We start from the raw sequence: 20832 nt of genomic DNA, 5'->3' as shown, positions 1-20832 counted from the left end.
TGCTGGAGACCAGAAGCAGCTCTAGATCTCAGTCTCCCTCACTGCTGAGGGACCCGATAACATTTTATGATGGTCAAATGCTGAATCATGAATAACAAGCTCAAAAAAAGAATTGCTGAGATGAATCCCCACTACTTAAAGTTTCTCTTGCTGCTCATTGACTCAAGATCTTAACCCATACTCTTGTGATACTCTGCACCGGAGCCAGAGAAGGTCTGGTCCTTGCCTCCAGGACTGCCCCATCCCATGCAAGCACAGCATAGCCCAACATCTTTTCAAGTCACTTGAGCGGCACCATCAGGAGCAGGTCCTGCAGCAGCTCTGTCCCACCACAAGAGGTGCTCCCTCGCTGAATTTCATCAGGCAGGAGCTGGAGTTCTCACAGCCAGCCCCCGTGATGCAAACCCATTCCTGATCCTGCCACGTCTGCGTCACCATGCAGATTACAGATGAAGGACCAGAAGGCTGAATCAGCAACCCCTTCTACCCCCCACAGCACACTAACACGCGTTAAAAAAGCCCTCTGTAGCCGCTGCCAGAGCAGAGGGACGCGCAGATCACTCAGCAATCACACCCAAAGACACAACCATAAAAATAAAAGCTTTTTATTATTATTATTTTTTTTTATATACCATTACAGGAACATCCAAGGAACATTCTCAACAGCACGGGCAGCTCCGCATCACCCGGGGGTGAGCGCAGGCGCCCAGCTCCAGGGTCTGCTGTCCTGCGTTCCTGAGCTGCCGCTGCTCTCGGGGCACGAGGTCCAGCTCCTCGCCCTCGGCACGGAGACCCCTGGCCCTCTGGGCATCACGGCGTCACCTTTTTGTAGGTGATGTGAAGGTGTTGGGTCATGGGCTGCGTAGTGGTTGCCATGGAGACGGTTTGCTCTAGCTTCCCATCAGAATTGAGCCTGAATTTTCTGGTAATCTGAAAAGGAGATCAGGAAAAACAATAATAAAATCAAGCAAACGGCATCTAAGGGTAAAAATCCTTAACTGTGCTTTACGCCTTTCCTTTGCTACGTTTAAGTTTTGCTGTCAACGTACCGCGGATGAAAGGCTACACCCACTGCAACCATACAAGAAAACGATGAGTAGCTTTTTCTCCTAGAGGGGGCGGCCCTTTCCAAAATATCAGGTCTAACCCCCGAGAACATCATCCCCAGAGCAACACAAGCAGGCAGCGTGCTGCCCGTAAGTAGGGCTGACTACATGCCTTTTTAGAGCGTGGAAAATGAGCAAACACAACCGTCATTCCAAAAAGGAGCAAATAACTGTGGGTGTCCAACGTGCTTGTAATTAGCTGCCCTTTCAAAGCCCCTCGGGCCTGCTGACAAGCTGCTGTCATTGGGCTTTTGGCAGGAAACGCTGTGTCTTCCTTGGGGTATTGCCACACTGGTGGCACACCATGCAGCACAGAACTGTGCCTGTTGGTACAGGTGGATTACTTGGAGCAGGGAGATTATCTGAACGTCCATACCCTTGGGTGTTAGGTCTTGACTGGAGAGGGAGAGCAGGCCTTACACGAGCAGCACTATCACTGCATGTAAGGTAACAGTTCATCCCTGCTGGAGAACGAGGGATTCACACAGAGCAAAGCCACAGCCACACACTATTGGAAATAAACCTTCTGGAGTCTGTAACACACCAGATTTCACTTGTGATGAGTTCGAGCTCTAGTGTGTTGGTAGGAAGGCCTGAAAAAAAATATCACCTGTTGTCTTTGCTTAAATTTAAGCATTTTTAATTGAGGAAAGAAATCATTCAAACAGCAGGTTTGTGTGTGGCTTTGACGTTACATTCCCCACTTCAAGTTTTCTATTTGAGTAATGATGGGTTTCAGTGAGGATGTTTTGTGGGGTCAACAAACAGGAAGACTCTGCATTAAACAGATTAACTTCTGCTAAAATTAACTGCTGTGGCTGTAAATTAATTAGCGAAGTGGTGCCATGGCCGATACCACTGTGCTGGGAGAGGAATGGTCTTGGCACTACCGCTGCCGTCCCCTCGGTACAGACAGGCCAACACCTGTCCGTCAGGAGACGGGCACCCGGCTGGAGGCCCAGGGAGATGCCCTGTCCTGGCTGACATTTTCAAGGCAGCCTCCAAAAACCATACAGGCTCTCTGCAAGGCATTTAACTGCAACAGAGAACAGCTTTGTTCATGCTGTATGGTGAGGCTGGAGTGGAGCCTTCTGACCTCGGGTCAGCCCAGGAAGCACCGTGTCCATCTGAGAGGGCTTGGCTGGCAACATCTTCCTCATCCTTCCACCTGACAGGCTGCGGGTCTGCTTGTGCTGCACTGAGCCTCCAGAGGGAGCACCTGTGGTTACCCTGTGGAGCCAGAAAACTTAGGACCCGTGCAAGTAGATGCTGGAACCCAGGTTTCAGCAGCTTCCAAACCGTTCAGGCCTGGGAATAGCACATGTTGTAAGCCTGCTCTTAGGTGTCTATGAAATAAAGGAAAGAAGTGGAACCACTATATTTAAACCTCAACTCTTGCTTCAAAATAACACTCCAGTGTGTTGCTCCAGCTGCCCGACTCTGCAGAAGGACACTATAACAATACAGATGATGTAACGGACACAGGAGTTCCCCGAGTGACAGCTGCTCTAAGAGGGCAGCCCGGCATGGCCCCCATACACATCGTGATTTGGCCCTTCAAGTGATTTTGGCGCAGATTTGCTGCACATCATCCAAAAGATGAGTTTACAGTGCCTAGTTCCACTTGGTGCTTCCCCTGCTGAACACAGTCCCAGGGATGAACAGAAACAAAGTCTTGGGGACAGCAGGATAACCTGCATGCACGATTAATTGGCAGTTACTTAAATGAGACCGATTTAGAAATTTCTAAAACGCAGTGCATTACAAGCAAGAAGAAAGCAGAGACTGTTAGGAGCACAGTATAGTCAAAAAGCATCTCACGGATTCACAAAGCACTTTCAAAACAATAGCTGCCTCCCCATAAGGCTTTTGCCAAGTGGATATGCTTAAGTGTACACACGTCAGTATTCCTACCAGTTCCCTTTCACCTTAAACAACAGTTAAAAAAGCAATTGCCTTTTTCAAAGAGCCGCATTCACATTAACATTGGAGTGGTTCAGCCATCGGTGCTGAAAGAGGACTCTGCGCTTCTCTTTAAGACTGTGTTGAAAGTTGAATCAAAAGCGGAATTCATTCCTGCTGTTTTTCACAAAATGCCTCCATTTTACTGCAGTAACTTGCCCAAGGACAATGGAATCCTCCCATTTCTTTCAGAAATAAAATTGAGTTGATTTTCCAGAAGAAATGTTTTTTTTTTGTTTTGTTTTAAAGATAGCTTTGGCTGATTTAGTATTTGACTTGGAAAAATAGAGAGCATCCCATTTTCTAGATCTTCCTCAAAAAACCTCTCTCACACATCTCCAGACTCAGAGCTTGCTGCAAAGTGACCTCAGCATATCGCCACACACCAGGAAGATTTGGTTTGAGGTAGTTTACCAAACTGGGTACGAGTGTTGGAAGCAGCAAGATAAACTTGTGTCAGAGGACGGGGATAACAGGCAATGAGGGTGCGCTAACCCAGCCTAGCAGGAAGACACCAGATTTCCTGCTGCTCTACACTTTCAGCTTGTCTTGAAGACATGGAAAGAAAAAGAGTTTTTTGCAAATGTGTTAATTTCCAGTGCAGGTCACTCCAGGGCACTTCCAGAAGCTGTTGCCAGTCTGCATGCTCTAAGACAGCATCCAACCCCGTTAATACATCTGTTCCTACACATGCAGCGCGTGCCTAATGCCAGTGTCTAACACATCCCCTTCCATTTCAGCAGCCAGTGCCTGCCAAGCACACGACTGGCGCTCCTGCTCACTTCAGAACACCTCGTCCTCATCAACCCATCCTCAGCTAACTCTGGCTGCAGCCACAGCTCAGCCTGTGTGCTGCATCAGGGCTGCTTCCTGAAGCAGGAAAAGACAAATAAAAGAATACAAAATGTACTCATCTTTAACAAGAATTTATTTCACAATGTGTGACCCTAGCTGAGGGTTTCTGAAGGGCCCATTTTGACCCGTTACCAGTAGCATACGGCTCTGATCTCCTGAACGAAAACCAAACAGCAAAGGAGGAAATCTCTGATGACTAACGGAACAGCCAGAATGATCTGTCTCATAGGTGTGGAAGGCAGACCTGGAAAAGACCTGTGACTGAAGGATCCGGCAGGGCAGCAGGGCTGGGATCTATACCTGCAGAGCAGGCCCTTCCCAGTGGGCTTGGTGCTACTGTTTAGACAAGACTTTCCTATTCTCTTCCCTAAGGACCTGCTACTGCCCTTGCTGGAGACAGGATTCTGGGTAGGCTGGTCTGACTCAGCGTGGCAGTTCTTATCTTAATGATTCCTTCTTGTCTTGTAATCTGTGAAGCAGCTTCTGAAAACTGTTACACAGAAAATAAGCAAGGATGCTGTGCAGTATTTCCAAGAAGACCTGAGGGTAATCTGTAATTAAAGCATTAATCGGCCTGTTCTCTCGACTAGACACCCTCGGGGGCTAGCGATATTATTTGAATGGCTAACCGAGTGTGAACTCACCTGCTCTACATGGGGCTTCTTGGCAAAGGAGATCCTGGCTATGGAGTGAGAAGCTATAGACAGCTCTTGTCCATTCACCTCCCCTTCTTCCACCTCCACAAGACCTGATAAGAAGCAAGGTCATAAATGCCAGGCTACAAAGGTTAATTAACAACGTCACAGTTATTAGGCTATATAACAGATGAAGAAGATTTTTATCTGACCTAGCACATATCAACAACTGTAAATCCATGCAACCCCAGAAACAATGCTGGAAGATCTAGCCAGACTTACTCACACACTGTGCGATAGGTATTGCATTGCTACTGGCAATTTTCCCTTCAGCACACGCTCTCTAGTTTTAGATCCTTATTTAACCGGGTTTAAAAGTTCTTTAGTTATAATATAACGTAGATGCAGTTCTCTCTCTCATTCAGTCCCTGCAGGTGCACAAAGAGTACCAAGGCAGTAATTCCGGACAGTGGGAGATTCTCCTAGTTTAGGAACTAAGAGGACCGTACTGAAATTACTCTTGGACATGGCAAAGGGAGCAGGAGAGAAGCTACCCATTACAGTGCTGCAGCCGGGCAGGGTTTGTAATAGGAAACCTGTGGTATGAATCACACCAAGCACTCTGGGAAGGAGAGGTCGCATGGGAGGTTTACCACCACCGCAGCCTCGCCTTGCCAGGCTCACAAGCTCTGCTCTGCACCACAGAATCAAACACGGTGAGTGCTAACATCAGTAACGACAATCTAAGTGGGACGTTGAACCTGACTGTGCTCAGAAATAGCAGCCGGCCAGCTGCTATGCTAGCAATGGGAGGACTCCAGACAGATGAGCTCATGACCTGAGGCATACACCCTCTCTGTTTCTACCACAGGGTATCTGTGGCCAACTCACGGGAACAGTGGGAATGACGCGTCTTATCTGTACAAGTTCTCCTTTTCTCCCTGCAAAAAACACACTTGGATACCATGAAGGCAACAAGAATGCCAGTGGCCACTTATCACCTGCCATGATTAAGGGCCAGGCTGTAACTTGTCATGAACTGAGGGGTTCTTTTGTTTCAAAAAGCTTTAAAAAGTATAAATACCAACATACCATTTTAGGAAAGGATATCCCTCAAGTCTCCTTCATGAGTGATATTTTGATTTGCAGTCCTTTCCTGTCTGAGAAAGCTAGAAAGCCTTGCTGCCTGGGCAAAGCCATGTAGCCAGTCCTAGAAACATGGTGCTTTTGACTCAAGCTCATTAACAGCAGGGTGGGGAGATGCTGCTCTTTGGTGCTGAGCCCACAGTGAAAATAAACAAAATGGAACTGTTAAAGAGGTCCAGTAATTTTCTAGAAGAGTGATGAATGGCACCGCAGGACAAGGACCTCTTCTCTTCCCCAAAGATGCAGTACCTGTGTTCTGGGCGCTGATGAAGGCCACCTTATTAGTGTCAGGTTTGAGGCGGATGAACCCACATTCTCGGTGCATTGGTTTCCTGGTGTCTGGATGGAAGGCGTTGAACCTGAGGGGAAATGAGAATACAAACGTCGCTGTATTGTTGCACTGAAAACACAGGGTTTGGCCTGGTTTCATCTCAGAGAAAACTGTATTTTATTTAACCACGTGACTGCCTGCATTTGAAGAGTAAGAGACTGACAATACTCCACGGTTGGAAGACGTAAGCGTGTAAAAAGACAGTTCCTTTATGTGCACAGCTAGACCTCAGAGCTGGAAGTCATTATTTAAGTTCAGGCTTCCGATTTTCCACAGCTCCTGGGTCTCTCTAACTACTAGCTTAGAAACTCCCTTGGGTTACAGTAAGACATGTCGCTGATGCTGAAGCCATACTCTGTCGCAAATTTCCTTCTCTCAAACAAGTAGCTGGCCTTACAGTATCATCTTTATTAAATTTTTTAAGATCTGTCAGTTTTTTTCTTTGTACCTTACTTGCTGCAGGCAATAACACTGCAGACTTATTTCTTCCCACCTCGAAAAGAAAAAAAAAATCAGCTCGGATGCTTGCTTACTCTTCATAATGCCTTACAGCTGTACATTTGGTCAGCCATATCACAGGCAACACCTACGTATTATTACACACGACCATATGTTGCGTCAGTGCTACAGCACTCCTGAGTCTACACAGGTACCTGAATTAAACCACACGGCGAGCTGAAGCAGTTATTTAGCGAAGAAACACCGAGAGCCAAAAAGCCCAAAGAAAGGGCTTCCTGCGTGAAGTAAGAGCTACTGAATCACTCAAAGTCGCCATCTCCCAAAAGAAAACACAAAAGGAAACTATAAGCAAGGAAGGAAGAGCACAGCACAGGCATGCCGTTACAGAATTTGGGTGCTTACAGCTGCTTCTGGCTCCCCGGCACCCTCTGGGCACACAATTAGTCCTCCTGCTTGGCTGTGTCTCTATACACAGGATGTCTCCTCCTAACCACACGGTGACAAGGACCAGGAGTGACCGATACCAGCAGTGCAGGACTGCGGCTATGCTAAGGACTGCCCTAGCATCCCAGCCTGCGTGCTCTGCACTTAGCGCACCCTGCGGAGACACGCGTCATGCTGAGACTGTCGAGAATCAAAGGGGGAATGAACTTCAGGCTGCTCTCAGTGCCTGGAGTGTCTGGGAGACGTATGGCTTGTCTTGTAACGGTCTGGGGCACTGGCTGACGAGCCAGGTCCCTCGCCTGCCCATTTTCCCAAAGCTTCCCAGAGTTCAGCAGTTCTGAGCTGTATTTCCACAGCAGAAGAACACAACTCCGACCAGCAAGTGACCCAAAAGCTGGAGTCGGGGCGTGCTGGGTGTAGAGCACAACTGTCGGAGCCCTGTTTCTTTTGGCAACTGAACTAAAAATATCACGCCTTGCCAACAGCTCTGTCGCAACAAGCGACGCACACCAGGAACGCAGGGTACCATTCACACAACGTCAGTGTCTTGTAATTATTCCTCTCTCTGGTTCTCAAAGCAACAACCTCTCCATCTCAACCCTCCCAGCCAAAGGATCAGCACTGAACCGTTAGCTAACATGCCACTTCTCCTCCTCCAGATTCTGTATTTCTCTTCGAACAATTACTGGCAAACAAAGCAGTTAAGCCGTCTGCCTGATATCCAATACAGCTTGTTGAACATTTAATTTTTCTCAATTTTTTCACGTCGGTGAAGACTGGGGACCACAGTTTAAAATGGACAAACCCGTTAGCTATGCCACCGTGCCTTCATTTATATCCGTAAGTGTCAGCTTGACAAAACAGAGTGATGGTGGTTGTAGGGTAACGCTATTACTTGAGGATTCATTTCTAATTAAACAGCTGCCACCAGCAACAGGAACGGTGTCTTCTCTGGCCGTAAGGACAACATCTTTTGGCTAACACACATGCACAGCACGTTAAAGTGGAAGGATCACTGACCTTTCAAAGACAGGCACTGAATTTGCCCAAACTATGGGGATGTTTGTGTTCAGGATGGGGCCAATCTCGTTGCTGATCCCAGCACCTTCCGTTGCTTCTCCCTGTGTAACCCTCAAGAGTGGCAGGCCGCAAGAATTGCATGTTGTGCCACGGTCACAGTCCTGACCCTCTACACATACGCGACAGCACCAGAGGTGTGACCTCACTTCTGAAAAGCTCTGTGGAGTCGCACGGTATGTTTAGGTTTAGGCCAGTGAACGGTCGCTGATTGCAGGTGTGCAGCTCTGGGCACAACACAACAGCGCACCAATTTATCAGCAGTTTTAAAGGAGAACAACCCCCCCAGAAAAGCAGACCACCCAGCTACATGCCGCTACATCGCCTCATTTGGTAGATGAAAACCGGTTTATTTTGCAGCTGGAAAAGAAACGCAACCAACAAATCTCACTGCAGCCACACCTGCTCCGATCCAAAAGCTGCTGCCAGCACAGACAAACCTCGAGACTTACGAGAAGTTGAGCATGGGCTGCCCCACGTGAGAGATGTGCACTTCCTCCAGGTACTGGAACGGCTTCATCGTGGGGAAGGTGCCGTCCCCCGGGGGGTCCGAGAGCCAGGTGCCCAGCATCCAGGACAGGGGCTCCATCACAGGGTTCAGCTGGGGAGTCTCTGCGGAGGAAGAGGAAAGAATGAAGACATGTCGTGGGCCTGCTCTACGGCTTGCTGTTAACAGCTGGGTGGAGGAAGAACGTGAAACACCTCAGAAATGGTCCAACGCATCAGGAACGCTTTTCTGCAGAGCAAAGTCAGCTCCAAGGCGCAAGGAGAGTAAGTCTGTTTTCAGACCTGCTCGTGGCCTCCCCCGGGGCACTATTCCCGGCAGTGCCTTTCTGCCCCCTCTTTCTGGCACCAACTCGAAGGGAAAAGTCCCCTCCCTTCAACATGCAGGGAAGAAGTCTGAAATCACAGAATCTCAGGGTAAAGAATGAAGCATGATAAACGATATCAGTGACAGATCTCCAGTGCTCTGGTGCTGATTTTTCTCAAGCACTAAGGACGGGCTGTTCCTGTTTGTTTTGGAGCCCAAGGAAATGAATCCTCACTTCAGAGGAAAAAGAAAGTCAGGCAGCATCCGTATTCAAAATCAAAGTTTACCTGTATTTTTTTTAAGAGGTTAATAACGAGCTGTACTTTTATAGAAAGAGGTAGAGAGAGTTCAGAAATTGCTCTGCTTAGGTGCTGGACTAAGGCTCACTGAAAGGTATTAAAAATACTGCTGTGCACGTTAAGTTAAAGCATAAAACAGAAGAGAAAGGTACTCCCGTTTGTCACTGCATTTATTAAGAAGCAACCAAGGCCTGCTTCACAAAGCTAAAAGGCTCCTTTAGTGAATCATTTTAGAAGAGCTTTGATAAGCAACGGTTTTGCATTTTGCTATGATTTCACACGGTGTGAGCTGGAAAAAAAAAAAGAGAGAAATTGAGACTGACATTTTAAAGTCATGTGAACAACAAAGCAGATCCTCTCCTACGATGTAAACAGGGAAAGTGATACAGCACCCACATGATCCTAGGAAAGACCTCTACAAATAGAGATGAGGGGGCCCACTGCAAAATCTAGGCTGGCTCCATTATGCAGCTGAGTAAGTTCGCTTAAAGCACGCCCTCCTCCCACTCGTGTGCGAAACGACAGGCAGTGGCAGGCCAGGGGCTAAACGGGTGTTTTCCACACCTAGTGATATCATCTAGTACAGGAATAAGCTGCCTGTCTGGCTGGTCTAGAAGGCATGGACTCAGCTGCGAGTAGAAATGGTGCCCTAAACAAAAAATTGTCCGAGTTTCACTGTGCTCAAACCCAACCCACAGGCAAAAAAGGACTGAGCAAGGAAGATTGGAGAGGTCACACTAGGATGCCAAAGTAGGGGAACAGATTTTTCACCAGTAAAAGACAGCCACTTTTATTCTTTACTCTCTCACGGCAAGTTTAAAGACAGAATGACAACTAGCAAGTCGTCAAGAGGCTGCTAGTTTCTTTATCCTCATGTACTCTGCAAGCGAAGCAACCTGAGAAAACACGAGCTCTCGCTACGAAACAAAGTGGTAAAAATCTGCAGCATCAAAGCAACCCCCTGCAAAGAGCACCCCGTGTGTTCGTGCAGGCACCGCCGGCTTACCGGGGGGTTCCTACAGGCTGCCCAGCAGCAGCAGCTACCGGGCTGTCCGTCACTGTCCCTACCTTCCACCTGTCCTGTCAGCAGCCCAAGCAACAGCACGCTATCTTCGGGTGCGGTGCGTACAGTGACTTTAATACAGCGATTACCGCTAACTGAAGTTCAAAATTATTGCTAGGAGAAACTAAATGCCTCTAGACTGCTTCTTAGGAACCACCTTTCCTTCCCGCTTGCAGTCTCAGAGCAGGCTGTGTGAGAGCACAGACGGCATCACCACCTTGTCCACCTGGTATCTGTCTTCCCCTTGCAACCCGCACACGGTGCTCTTCCTCCTGAGCTTTCTGCAGGCCCTGAAGCCCCCCACAGAAGGGAAGAGCAATGCTTTGGAAAGGTCAGCGGAGACTGCAGCCTGTGCTGCTGCTGCCCTCTTCTGGGCCAGGAGATGGCAACAAAGCCTAGGACCAGGACAGCTTCCATCCTTCCTTTTCTCCTGCTTACCAGCTGTGCTGTGGGAATAAGGACCGGAGAGAGACTCAGTGATGCCCAGGGGAATAAGCACATCCTGATCACTTCCTATACGCTGCTGCTTCTTACCTTTGGCATCGGACTTTGGACTAAGTTCTGTTATCACCCCCGGCAGCCTTCTGTGCCAGAGAGCTGAACTGAAAGGGCAGAAAAGCAATAGCAGGGAGGCTGACGGGAGAAAGGCTGATTGAGGGCATCAGAAAAGAAAGGTGATTGAAAAAAAAATTGCTTCTTATGTCAGGGTTAAGTAAATGTAAGACTATTGTAGCAATAAATAATTTTACAGAGGAAAGTGGAAAACATCTGTCTACTGAGCTGCTTTGTTTGTAACACAGACTCGGAGATGCGGTCTCTGTCAAGAGGAATTTCACTGAAGGAGGAGCATGCAAATTCTTCTTTAACAATCTACATTCATAGCTCACTTTTACAAACACATTTTAAGCCACAGTAGTAGGCAAGTGCCTGAGAATAACAAAAAATACAAACCACCTCTGGGAACTTGCACTGCAAGACACGCTGTCCTCCCTTCTACATGTTTAAAGCCTCAGATAGCGTCCTTGCAAGACTGATGAAGCAAATCTTGGTCTTTTTGCGTCCACGTGCACAGTTTCTTTTTTGTGTAATAACAAGTAAGCTCACACTACAGCCTCTGCCTTAATAAGGACCTTCATAGTGTCACTCTCCCCTACCAAATTATACGTTTTCTTGAAGCTCTTCCCAGCACCTCGAGACCTCTGCTCCTCTGCAAAACCCAAATGAAGTCAACCACCACGTTTAAAAGTCGTGGTAACAGCTTGGGAGACAAAAACCACAGCAACGTGATCAGCAACATGATCACCTAGATCTCGTTTCTTCAGGAAGCTGTTCAGGCCACACTTTCCCCCGAGACCGCCGTGCCCAGGTCCCGGGGACACAAGTCAGCTCTGCTTCACCTTCTGACCTCGCTGCATCCCTCCGGCCTCGCGGATGGCTTGTTTCCACTTCCTTCCCATTCACAGGGGTTTAGAAGTCAAATCTCTCCCCGCACGGTAACGAAGTCAGGCTGTAACTGGCTGCCCACGCTCCGCAGCGAGGGACGATGCAGTCTCCCTGCCGCGAGATGAACCGGACAAAGCGGACGAGCGATCCCCCAGGCCATGTCTACGCAGGCCTCAGCCAGCGTGGCTCTGCAGCGCGATCCCTGGCACACAAAGCTATGCTGGCACAAATCCCCGTGCGGTTTTATCAGCAAAAGTGCAGAGTGAGCAGCCAGTTGGCTGCTAATGAGACAGCTAACCTGTTTCTCCTAAGCTGGGGAATACTTGCTGCATGAAACTTCAGCGAAAAGAAAAGAAAATCTCACCTGGCACCTTCCGTCTTCAAGGTGTGGGGACTACCGCCAGCAGCTGGGCAGCCTCCTGCAGCCCTTTCTTCATCTGAGACACTTACTAGATTTAAACCATCGTCAGCAACATTCCAGTAATTAAGGAGCAGCCTTGTTCTGCGCACTTTTTGCCCAATTAGGTACAGAAGGTGGCTTTATTCCCTGCTGCCCCTCTCTCCAGCATTGTACCCCTTACACTTTACCCCTTACACTTGCTGATGCTCTCTCCCAGCGAACCAGTAAAGCACTCCTAGCGCTGACGTGCTCTAACTCCATCCCTGCGCTGAGGGGGGAAATGTGATTACACTCACAAATTCGCATCTTACGCGCTCTATTAGTAATTAATTTCATAACCAAGCACCAATCTGTTACTGCCTCTGTGGTAAAACGTTCCAGTGTCTGCAGTCACTACCAGACTTCTCCTGCACTACAAAACACAGAGAAAACAAATTCTTAAAATTACATACTGTTATGGGAAACCCAAACATCCTAAAGAAAGCTTACCTCAATGTATGTTATACTTTCTTTCAAGTTTTCCTTAGTTAGCATTTTCATTGCTTCCTAGTCACAAGCTATTGTATTTGTGTGTGGTTTTTTTTTGTGTGTCTGTGAGTCATTGCCCACTGACTTCAGAAATAAATGCTTAATCCACAGGCTGAACAGGCCATTAGGGAAAAAAAAAAAAAAAACAACAGAAAAGAAAGCAGACCACTCCACAGGAAAAAAAAAAAAAAGATGCAGAAAACAGAGAAGCAACAGGTCTTGCTTCCCCCCTTCCAACCTCCTTTCTCTCCGTGGGGACAGTGGAAGGGCCATCTCCTGATGAACCCGGTCCTGAAGACAGAATTCCTACAAGGAAATTTTTACCCTGAATCCATCCAACAGCCACAATCTTGCGGTCACTATTCCCAAAGCATGCTCCTGTGAAAGAGCGAACCTAAAAACCTAGACAGCCTAAGAGATAATATTGTTTAGGTTTAGCTAATCAGCATTTGAAAAGATAACACAGCTGATAATCTCACAGATCATAGACCTTGAGACACACACACACACAGAAGTGCAATCACTTGTCCCAAGTCACTCAGCTTGACGGGGATCTCTAAAACCAACACAATTACCTGCACGGGGCAGGAGAGGAGGGGGGCTCGCTGTGTGTCCAGCTGGTCCCCGCTGCTCCAGCGATGCTCGAGGCAGCTCACCTCTGTCATGGAATCACAGAATATCCCAAGTTGGAAGGGACTCACCAGGACCACCGAGTCCAACTCCTGGCTCCACACAGGACCACCCAAAAATCAAACCCTATGTCCGACAGCCTTGGACAAATGCTTCTTGAACTCTGGCAGGCTCGGTGCCGTGACCACTGCCCCTGTTCAGTGCCCGACCACCTCTGGGTGCAGAACCTTTCCCTAACCCCCAGCCTGACCCTCCCCTGTCCCAGCTCCATGCCGTTCCCTCGGGTCCTGTCGCTGTCCCCAGGGAGCAGAGCTCAGCACCTGCCCCTCCGCTCCCCTCGTGAGGGAGCTGCAGGCCGCCATGAGGCCTCCCCTCAGCCTGCTCTGCTCTGGGCTGAACAAACCCAGGGACCTCAGCCGCTCCTCACGTGTCTTCTCCTCCGAACCCTTCACCATCTTTGTAGCCCTCCTCTGGACGCTCTCTAACAGCTCTATCCTTCTTATATTGTGGCACCCCAAACAGCACACGGCACTCGAGGTGAGGCTGCGTCAGGCAGCGCAGAGCAGGACGATCGATCCCTTCCGATCCCTTCCCTCCGCCTGCCGGCAGGGCTGTGCCTGAGGCCCTGCAGAGTACGGCCGGCCCTTTTGGCTGCCAGGGCTCATTTTCACCTTGCTATTGCCCAGAACCCCCAGATCTCTTTCTGCAGGGCCGCCCTCCAGCCTCTCGTCCCCCAGTCCGTACGTACAGCCAGGGTTGCCCCTTCCCAGGCGCAGAATCCAGCACTTGCTCCCTCTGTATTATTGGTGATTGCTCAGCCCTCTCATTTGTCCACATCTCTCTGCAAGGCCTCTGTACCCTCAACGGAGTCAACCAGTTGTCAGAACTTAGTGTTGTCCGCACACAAAGTATGCCTTCAAGTCCTGCACCCAAGTCTATTTATGAAGACACGAAAGAGAACTGGCCCCAAATCGGAGCCATGCGGAACCCCTCTGGTGACTGGAGCCCGTCAGCCCCAGGGCAGCACGTGCACGGGCTGCAGGTGCTGGAAATCCTCACCCAGCCTCTCTCCTGACACCTTGTCGCAGATTTGGCCCCACTCTTAAGCTCCGTGCACATATTCCTGTTCCTTATCTCACTCTTTGCTTACCTTATCCTTCAATCTTTGTAACGCTTTATTGACCAACCCTCTGTCCCAGCCATTCCCATCCATTTCTCCAGGTAGATAAGGCAGAAGAGCTGCGATCAGCACCTGCCATTCCAGAATAAATATATTTTTCTTGTTCTCGCACCCCCTCACATCTCTTCCCACTGACGCTGAGGAACATAGCTTTACGACTTGTTTCTGCAAAACAAGCAAAAGTCTCTTGCCACCTCGGTGGAAAACGCTCCCACTGAAGAGGCACTGGGTCTCCAGTTCCGCACAAAACCACGTTTAACGTTCAGGTCCTCCTGCCTGTGTTCCCAAAGCTCACCAATTATCCTTCACCCACACACAGAAAGCATTATAAACAACTGCACTTCTACGAGGTTTTGTACAAATACTAAGAAACAAATCTAAACTGGAAAGAAACATTTCCAATGGCTACTTAGCAAAATTCTGATTGTTTTCCACGTGGACCCATTTTGCAAATCTCCTGCCTTTAACATGACCTTCATGAAAGCAGACACGGAGTTTGGAACGGGCTCCACGTAAGCTCAGAATGCTGAATATGAACAACTCTACCTCTCTGATAAATGCATGTACTTTAAGCACATTGAATCCTACCTGCGTTTGCTCCACTGCTGGCCATAGTGTGCCGAGTTATTTTCCTATCGCTTGGTCTAGCTCTCTAACCACCTTTGCTCACCAGAAAGTGTCCTGCACTTGGTTGATAAGATGGCTATAAGGGAAGTGATCTCACGATGAGGTAAGAAAGTTATCCTAGAGCCTGCTGGGAGATGTAGTTTTACAAAAGGATCGAACACCAGGGCATTAAGGCAACGTGACCTTGTGAAAGCAGCATCTTCGTTTTGGCTTCAGGAACATGATGCAACCAACAGAGCTGAGAAGGCTTCCAGCAGAACTAGCTGGTCAGATGCTATGTGTGCTGAACAGGAGCACGCTGAATTGCCTCCCCTTCCCTTGCAGTTCATGTTCTTCCCAGCTCACCTTCCCCAGGACATTGGGGCTGTGTTTCTTTGCACACTCTCTCCCTAATTTCTCCCAGTGCATCCTCTTGCTCTGTGGAAGATGTGTCTAATCTTGCTCTGCCTGGTGCACCCTGTCCAGCCATGCTCTGTCAAAAACATTTCTCAGCCACTGGCCTGCAGACACCAGAGGTGGCCCACGAAACAGAAGGAAACGTGTTCCCACCAAACAAGCAAGCAAATTCAAAGTTTAGCACGGAAATCGTCACTACAGCAGCCGTGCAGAAAACCCAGGGGTTTTCATAAAACAAGTTAGTTGATCTCCCTGCTACGAAAGGCTGGAAAAGGCCACGTTTGTGCACCGTGACGGCCTGAGCGTGCTGTGAGGCAAACTCACCCGGACTGAGTCACCAGTCCTCAAGCGCGGCTGGCAGGGACCGCGTGTGCAGCAGTCTGCAGAAATCTGCTCCTTCCAGATGGCTGTCATTTGGGTGCAGCCAGCAGAAACCTCCTTGTGCAGCTGGAGGAGCATTTCAGCCGAGAACGATGGGCACGAGGAGCTGCCCAACCGGTGAGATGCCAGGCGAGAAGCACGCGGCAGGAATCACAGGGCCTCTTTGCAGACAGCAGCATCGCTGTGGGGTAACACCTAGGGCATCGCCGCTCTGCTGTGCGCTAGGGCATCCCGTTCTCTGCCTTTCCAGACAAAAAACGTGGCTGTCCGGTCTGATACGCTCATAGCTTGAGGCTGTAAGCCATCCGAACATGCAGGGGACCATCAGAAAACCTTAAAAACGCAACTTGCTAAACAGATCCACGGGACAGATCACACCGACTGCCCGGTAAGCCCAGCACGCAGTCCATACAAGAGCAGCACACGACGCTTTTAAGAGGGCTTCGCACTGAGACCAGGCGGTGCAGGTGGGCCCAAAGCACATCCCTCTGCTCCAAATTTCGTGCACGCAGCCGGACATCGGGCGGCAGCGGGGAGGACAGCCGGCAGCACGCTGGAGTCAGGACGTAAACAGGCAGCAACCTGCCAAGTCAGCCCGGTCGCGTACCTTCCTTACGCTCCCCATCCCCAAGGCACCGGCTTTAGAAAAAAAAGAAATTGCAGGCTCAGGTTTATAGCTATTAACATCACCTCATCTACGCACCGTATGATTTAGGACAACTGAAATGTAGCTACTACTAAAGACTATAATTATTATTAACCTAATACTTGTTACCTCAGTTTTTATGAATACCAAAAAGCCCTCTTCAATTCAGTTTTGCATCAGAGTACAATTTAGTGTCTGCGCATAAAACAGGCTCTGCCCAGCAGCAGTCAGCTGCGCTTAATCAGGTATTTTGACTGCCATAAACTATTACTAAGAGCACAAGAAAAAAACAATGCAAAGCAGAAGAGCACCAAGATGAAATTAAAACAAAAGCTGGCCAGCCCCTAACAAACCCTTGGAAAAGTCACCAGCAGAATGGTTCCCTAAGAATTTCCCATCGCCTAGAGCTACAGTCACCAAAAGGATTTGATTTTCTCACGTTGGTCTCTAGTTTTGTTGATAAGAGATAGCAGAATGGGTAACAAGTTGATCACTTCATTAAAAAAAAAAAATTGACATTTCACCTTATAAAATTGAAGACGCAATTCCTATGTTCTTACAAAATTCTTACTGTGTCATTTGCATGTTCTCATACGTGTACACTTTAGAACATCTGCCTCAAGAAAGAAAACAAAATCACAGTATTCCCTACAAAAAAAGAAAAGCAACATTCAGGACGCCCTCCTTGCAACCAGCATCTCATTGCAGGCATTTCAACACTGCCAGACACCTTTTTTATATCCCTCTATATGTATACTTAGGAACGATAATTACGGAACCCTAATTTTGTATTTAGTCATTTCCTTTAGTCTGACACCAAAGCAGTACAGAACCGTAGACAGGAAGGCACAAATAAGAAGACCACGCTGATTTCCCACTGCAGCGAAAAAAATCTTTTCCCCCTCTACCCCAATCAAAGCATGAGCTTTCCACTGGAAAATTACAAACACGTGGAGAAAGTAGCGCTGGGTATCAGCCTGTGAGAACTTTGCTGGGGTTTATTTTCCTGCACTCGAGTGAGGAAATAGGCCATGCTGTAGGAGTCTGGAGAGCGCGTCTGCCTACGCCAGGATCACGTTTCTAACCATGCCTACTACCACGCGGCTTCAGAAAACAAGGAAGAACCTCACGACGGATGCAGAGGGGAGAATTACCTTGGCAAGAGTTTCCAACACACCTAGCCATCCTTGGGAAGCTGCTTCAAGAAATCTCCGGGTCAAGCATCCTTCACAAAGTAACCCTACGCAGCCACAAAAACACCAAATACCATTAAAGCCTTCTAGGCTTTTCCCCAAATTATATCTAGCAACTGGAGTCACTGGGCAAAAGTTTTGTCGTTGTTCAAAAGATTTGGATTAAATCACTCTTCTTGCAATAGAAAGGGGTAAGGCCCGATCTGACTTCTCGGTAACAGAATTTCACGCCATCTCATCGCTCGTTGAGCTCCCCTGTATTTTCAGGTGTTTCACTTATTATTTATTTTACTGATAGAGAAGTCATTTCCTATCTCTTCGCACTCTATTATCTGTTTCCTGACTTCTGCCTTCTGAGGGAGGAAATTATCAAACTGAACGCAGTATTTCAGTCAAGAAGAACGTCGTCAACATGTACGATGACAGTCGTATCTGAGACCTACTACCTCACTTGGATTTCTTGTATCCCAAGTACTGAGTACAGTACATGAAATCCAAGATCAGAAGCACTTCTTACATCACTAGAGAAGACTACAACAGCTTTTCCCAAATACCTTCTGTTCATGACAGCTCATTAAGGCACAGAAAAATTTCACAGACACACTCCAAATCATGTCACAGATGAACAAGCTAAAATAATCCAGGAAGAAAAAAAAATTCATCACAGGAGTTGTCCTCCACACCATAACCTAACTTTGCGCCCCATCACCTCGGAAAGCTATACGGAAACAACGCGTGCTATTTGCAACTTCGAGGAGGCAAAGTTTGGAGAGCGCAGCAGTGACTTCTACCAAACAGCCAACACTGTCAGGGAAAAAAACCAACCAACCAACCACAACAGGCTTGTGGAATACAAGAAATAGCTCACGTGCCCAAAAACCTGTCCAATTCTTTCACTTGCATCCCTTGGCCTAGCATGAGCTACTACTTCCCTTTCCAAAAACATACCTTTCTCCTGTCTTTAACTCACTGCATTGCTATTACCTCTAACTTAAACAGCCTCTTATTGTTAAGAAAATGCTGAATTCTGCCTGAATGCAAAGACGCTGTAAATACTGACCACAGTCCTGGGATAGCAGGCTGTTCAAGTAAGGGAAACTGATCCTCTTCAGCTCATCTAGCTTCTCCTTCAGCTTCCTGACTTGACTGTCCGAGCGGCTGATCCTCTGCCTCAGAAGTTTCAGCTCTCCATTCTTCTTCTCCACCTGTTCACGCAAGCAGCACACCTGACTTTTGCTTTGCCTGGAGGAGAAACAGTACGAGTGGAGGGAGTCAATGAGCTTGCAGGCTCCCGAGGCCGACATGATGACCTCGTTGATCGACATGGGGTTGGCATCCGTGTCCCCCTTCTGTCCCACCACAGCCTCAGCAGCAGGCTGAGGGGTCAGGTCTGCTGGGGATGCCGACAAACTCTGGGAAGGTTTCTGAGGGGTTGCAGTAAGGGATGAAGTAGGGGAGTCTTCTGTGACAGTCTTATCGTGTCCCATGAGATTGCTACTGCAGCTTGGTTCCACGTCTCTCTTTGGCCTTTTCCTTTCTAGCTGCTCTTTTGGGAAAGATGGCCTCTCTCTGGCATGCTTGGAGGAAAAGCTGTAAGAATGAAGGGAGCCGATGAACTTGCAAGCACCAGAGGCAGGAGGCGTGAAGTCATCCACCGATATGCCACTCCTGTCTGCTATCCAACTCCCCGTCCAGGTGGTTTTAGGACAGTCCTCCACAGAAGATCTGTCAGACTTTTTCTGAGGTCCAGGCTTTGCAACTAAATTATCCCCTAACGTCCTTGTCCGAGGGCCTTCCAGCTCACTGTGGAGATCCTCTTCCTCCTCGGACATTGACTCGATATCCTCTTGCAAAGTCGCCTCCTCCATCTCGTTCGTCCCTTGCATTACCATAAAGTCCTGGTCAGGAGACGAGGTCCTCTGAACTACCTCACGGCCTCCTTCCCTTGGGTCCTCTCCATCCTGCAGCGGCACCTGGCTTGCTATTTTTCTCTTGCTTCTGACATAATCCAGGTTGTCGCGTTTTTTCTCCGCAAGCTGGAAGATGGTAGGGACGGCAGTGGGCTTCAGCAACCGGTGCTGGTCTTCCAGCCGCTTTGAGAAGCTGTCTTTGGTGAAGTGCTCGCTGCAGAGGAAGGAATACTTGGTGGGGGTCCAGTTGTCTCTCTGAACGGCTTTTAGCCACTGGATCAGGCGCTTCGAGTCCTTCAGAGGGAATCTAAAACCGGGAGGAACAAACACGCGAACGTAAGGGGCGATAGCTGCGACCACAAAGACGAACGCTCCCAAGTTTTGGCCGTTCCCCCGAAAGTTGTGACTCGGCAGGTCGGGCTGGGCGGTGGGCCGAGCCGCCTGACCTTCGTCTCCCCCGCTGTGGGCACAGCCCCGCGGCTCGGGGCAGGCTCGGGGGGCCGGGGGGCCGCTGCCAGCCGGCTGCGCCGCACAACAAAGAGCCGCCGGGGCTCGGCCGGCCGCCGCTGTCCCGCCGCCGGCTGCGGGAGCGCCCAGGGCGCCGTGCGGCCGCCCACCGGAGCCCGGCCGGAGCCCGGAGCGTGGCGGAGCCGCCCCCCGCCCCCGGCCCGGGCACCGCCGCCCCCGGCTCCTCGGCACCTGCGGGGCCGCGGGCTCACCTGTGGAAGGAGACGGCGCCCCGGTGCGCCTTCCCCTGCCGGTTGGAGCAGTTGGCGGCGGCGCAGCAGATCACCATCTCCGGCCGGCGGCCGGGCCCGCCCCGGCCTTCCTCCTCCTCCACCTCCTCCTCCTCCTCCCGCCCCCCGCCGGCCCGGCCCGGCCCGGCCGCCGCCAGCCGTACAGCAAGATGGCGGAGCCAGGTCACCCCTCCGCCCTGGGGAACGGGGCTCCGTACGGCGCCGCCGGCAGCCACCAGCATGGCGGCCGCCGTGTGGCCGCCGCCATTTTGGCCGAGGGGTCGCCGTACGGAGCGGCCGCTGAGGGTGGGGGGGGGGCTCCCGGCACCGCTCGCTTGCCTCCTCGGCGCTGCCGGGCGGCCGCCTCCCGAGGGACGGGCTCGGCCCGCGGCGGCTGAGCGTGGCCGAGCGGGTCGGGAGAGGGGGGCTGCCACCCTGAGGGCGGAGCTCGGCGGGTTCCGTACAACAAGATGGGCGCGCCCGCGGCCCGGAGCAACTCCGGGCGCGCTCGTGGCAGGCAGCTCCCTCAGGCGCCGCGCAGCGCCAGCGGAACGCCCGGGCAGCGCAACGCAA

At 49.9% G+C, this 20832-nt stretch overlaps 1 protein-coding gene across 3 annotated transcripts; it reads right to left on the bottom strand.

The window, feature by feature from the left end:
• Nucleotides 1–589: 589 nt before the first annotated feature.
• Nucleotides 590–20398, bottom strand: THAP4 (THAP domain containing 4). Of its 3 annotated transcripts, XM_048077189.2 has the most exons (6): nt 20242–20398; nt 18673–19829; nt 8468–8627; nt 5954–6063; nt 4568–4671; nt 590–930 (listed from the first exon to the last, which is right to left on the bottom strand). In XM_048077189.2, exons 1-6 carry the CDS (start codon nt 20316–20318, stop codon nt 811–813), a joined length of 1728 nt encoding a protein of 575 aa, XP_047933146.1. In that variant the 5' UTR covers nt 20319–20398; the 3' UTR covers nt 590–810. The 3 variants fall into 3 exon arrangements, with proteins under 3 accessions (XP_047933146.1, XP_066858567.1, XP_013041693.1); XM_067002466.1 differs by lacking the exon at nt 4568–4671; XM_013186239.3 differs by lacking the exons at nt 18673–19829; nt 20242–20398 and adding an exon at nt 14958–15115.
• Nucleotides 20399–20832: the final 434 nt, after the last annotated feature.

The sequence above is a fragment of the Anser cygnoides genome, chromosome 9 (assembly GCF_040182565.1).
Source record: "Anser cygnoides isolate HZ-2024a breed goose chromosome 9, Taihu_goose_T2T_genome, whole genome shotgun sequence".
NCBI classification, from domain to species: Eukaryota; Metazoa; Chordata; class Aves; order Anseriformes; family Anatidae; genus Anser; species Anser cygnoides.
This window is presented reverse-complemented; position numbering and strand designations above follow the sequence as displayed.

What these genes read in the sequence shown, in the direction of transcription:
- THAP4 (XM_048077189.2), bottom strand. Translation starts at nt 20,318, where the DNA reads ATGGTGATCTGCTGCGCCGCCGCCAACTGCTCCAACCGGCAGGGGAAG. An exon ending in CATCAGCGCCCAGAACACAG is followed by an intron (nt 4,672 to 5,953) that starts GTACTGCATCTT and finishes GCTTCTTATCAG; the next exon opens with GTCTTGTGGAGGTGGAAGAA. An exon ending in AGAAGCCCCATGTAGAGCAG is followed by an intron (nt 931 to 4,567) that starts GTGAGTTCACAC and finishes TCTCCTTTTCAG; the next exon opens with ATTACCAGAAAATTCAGGCT.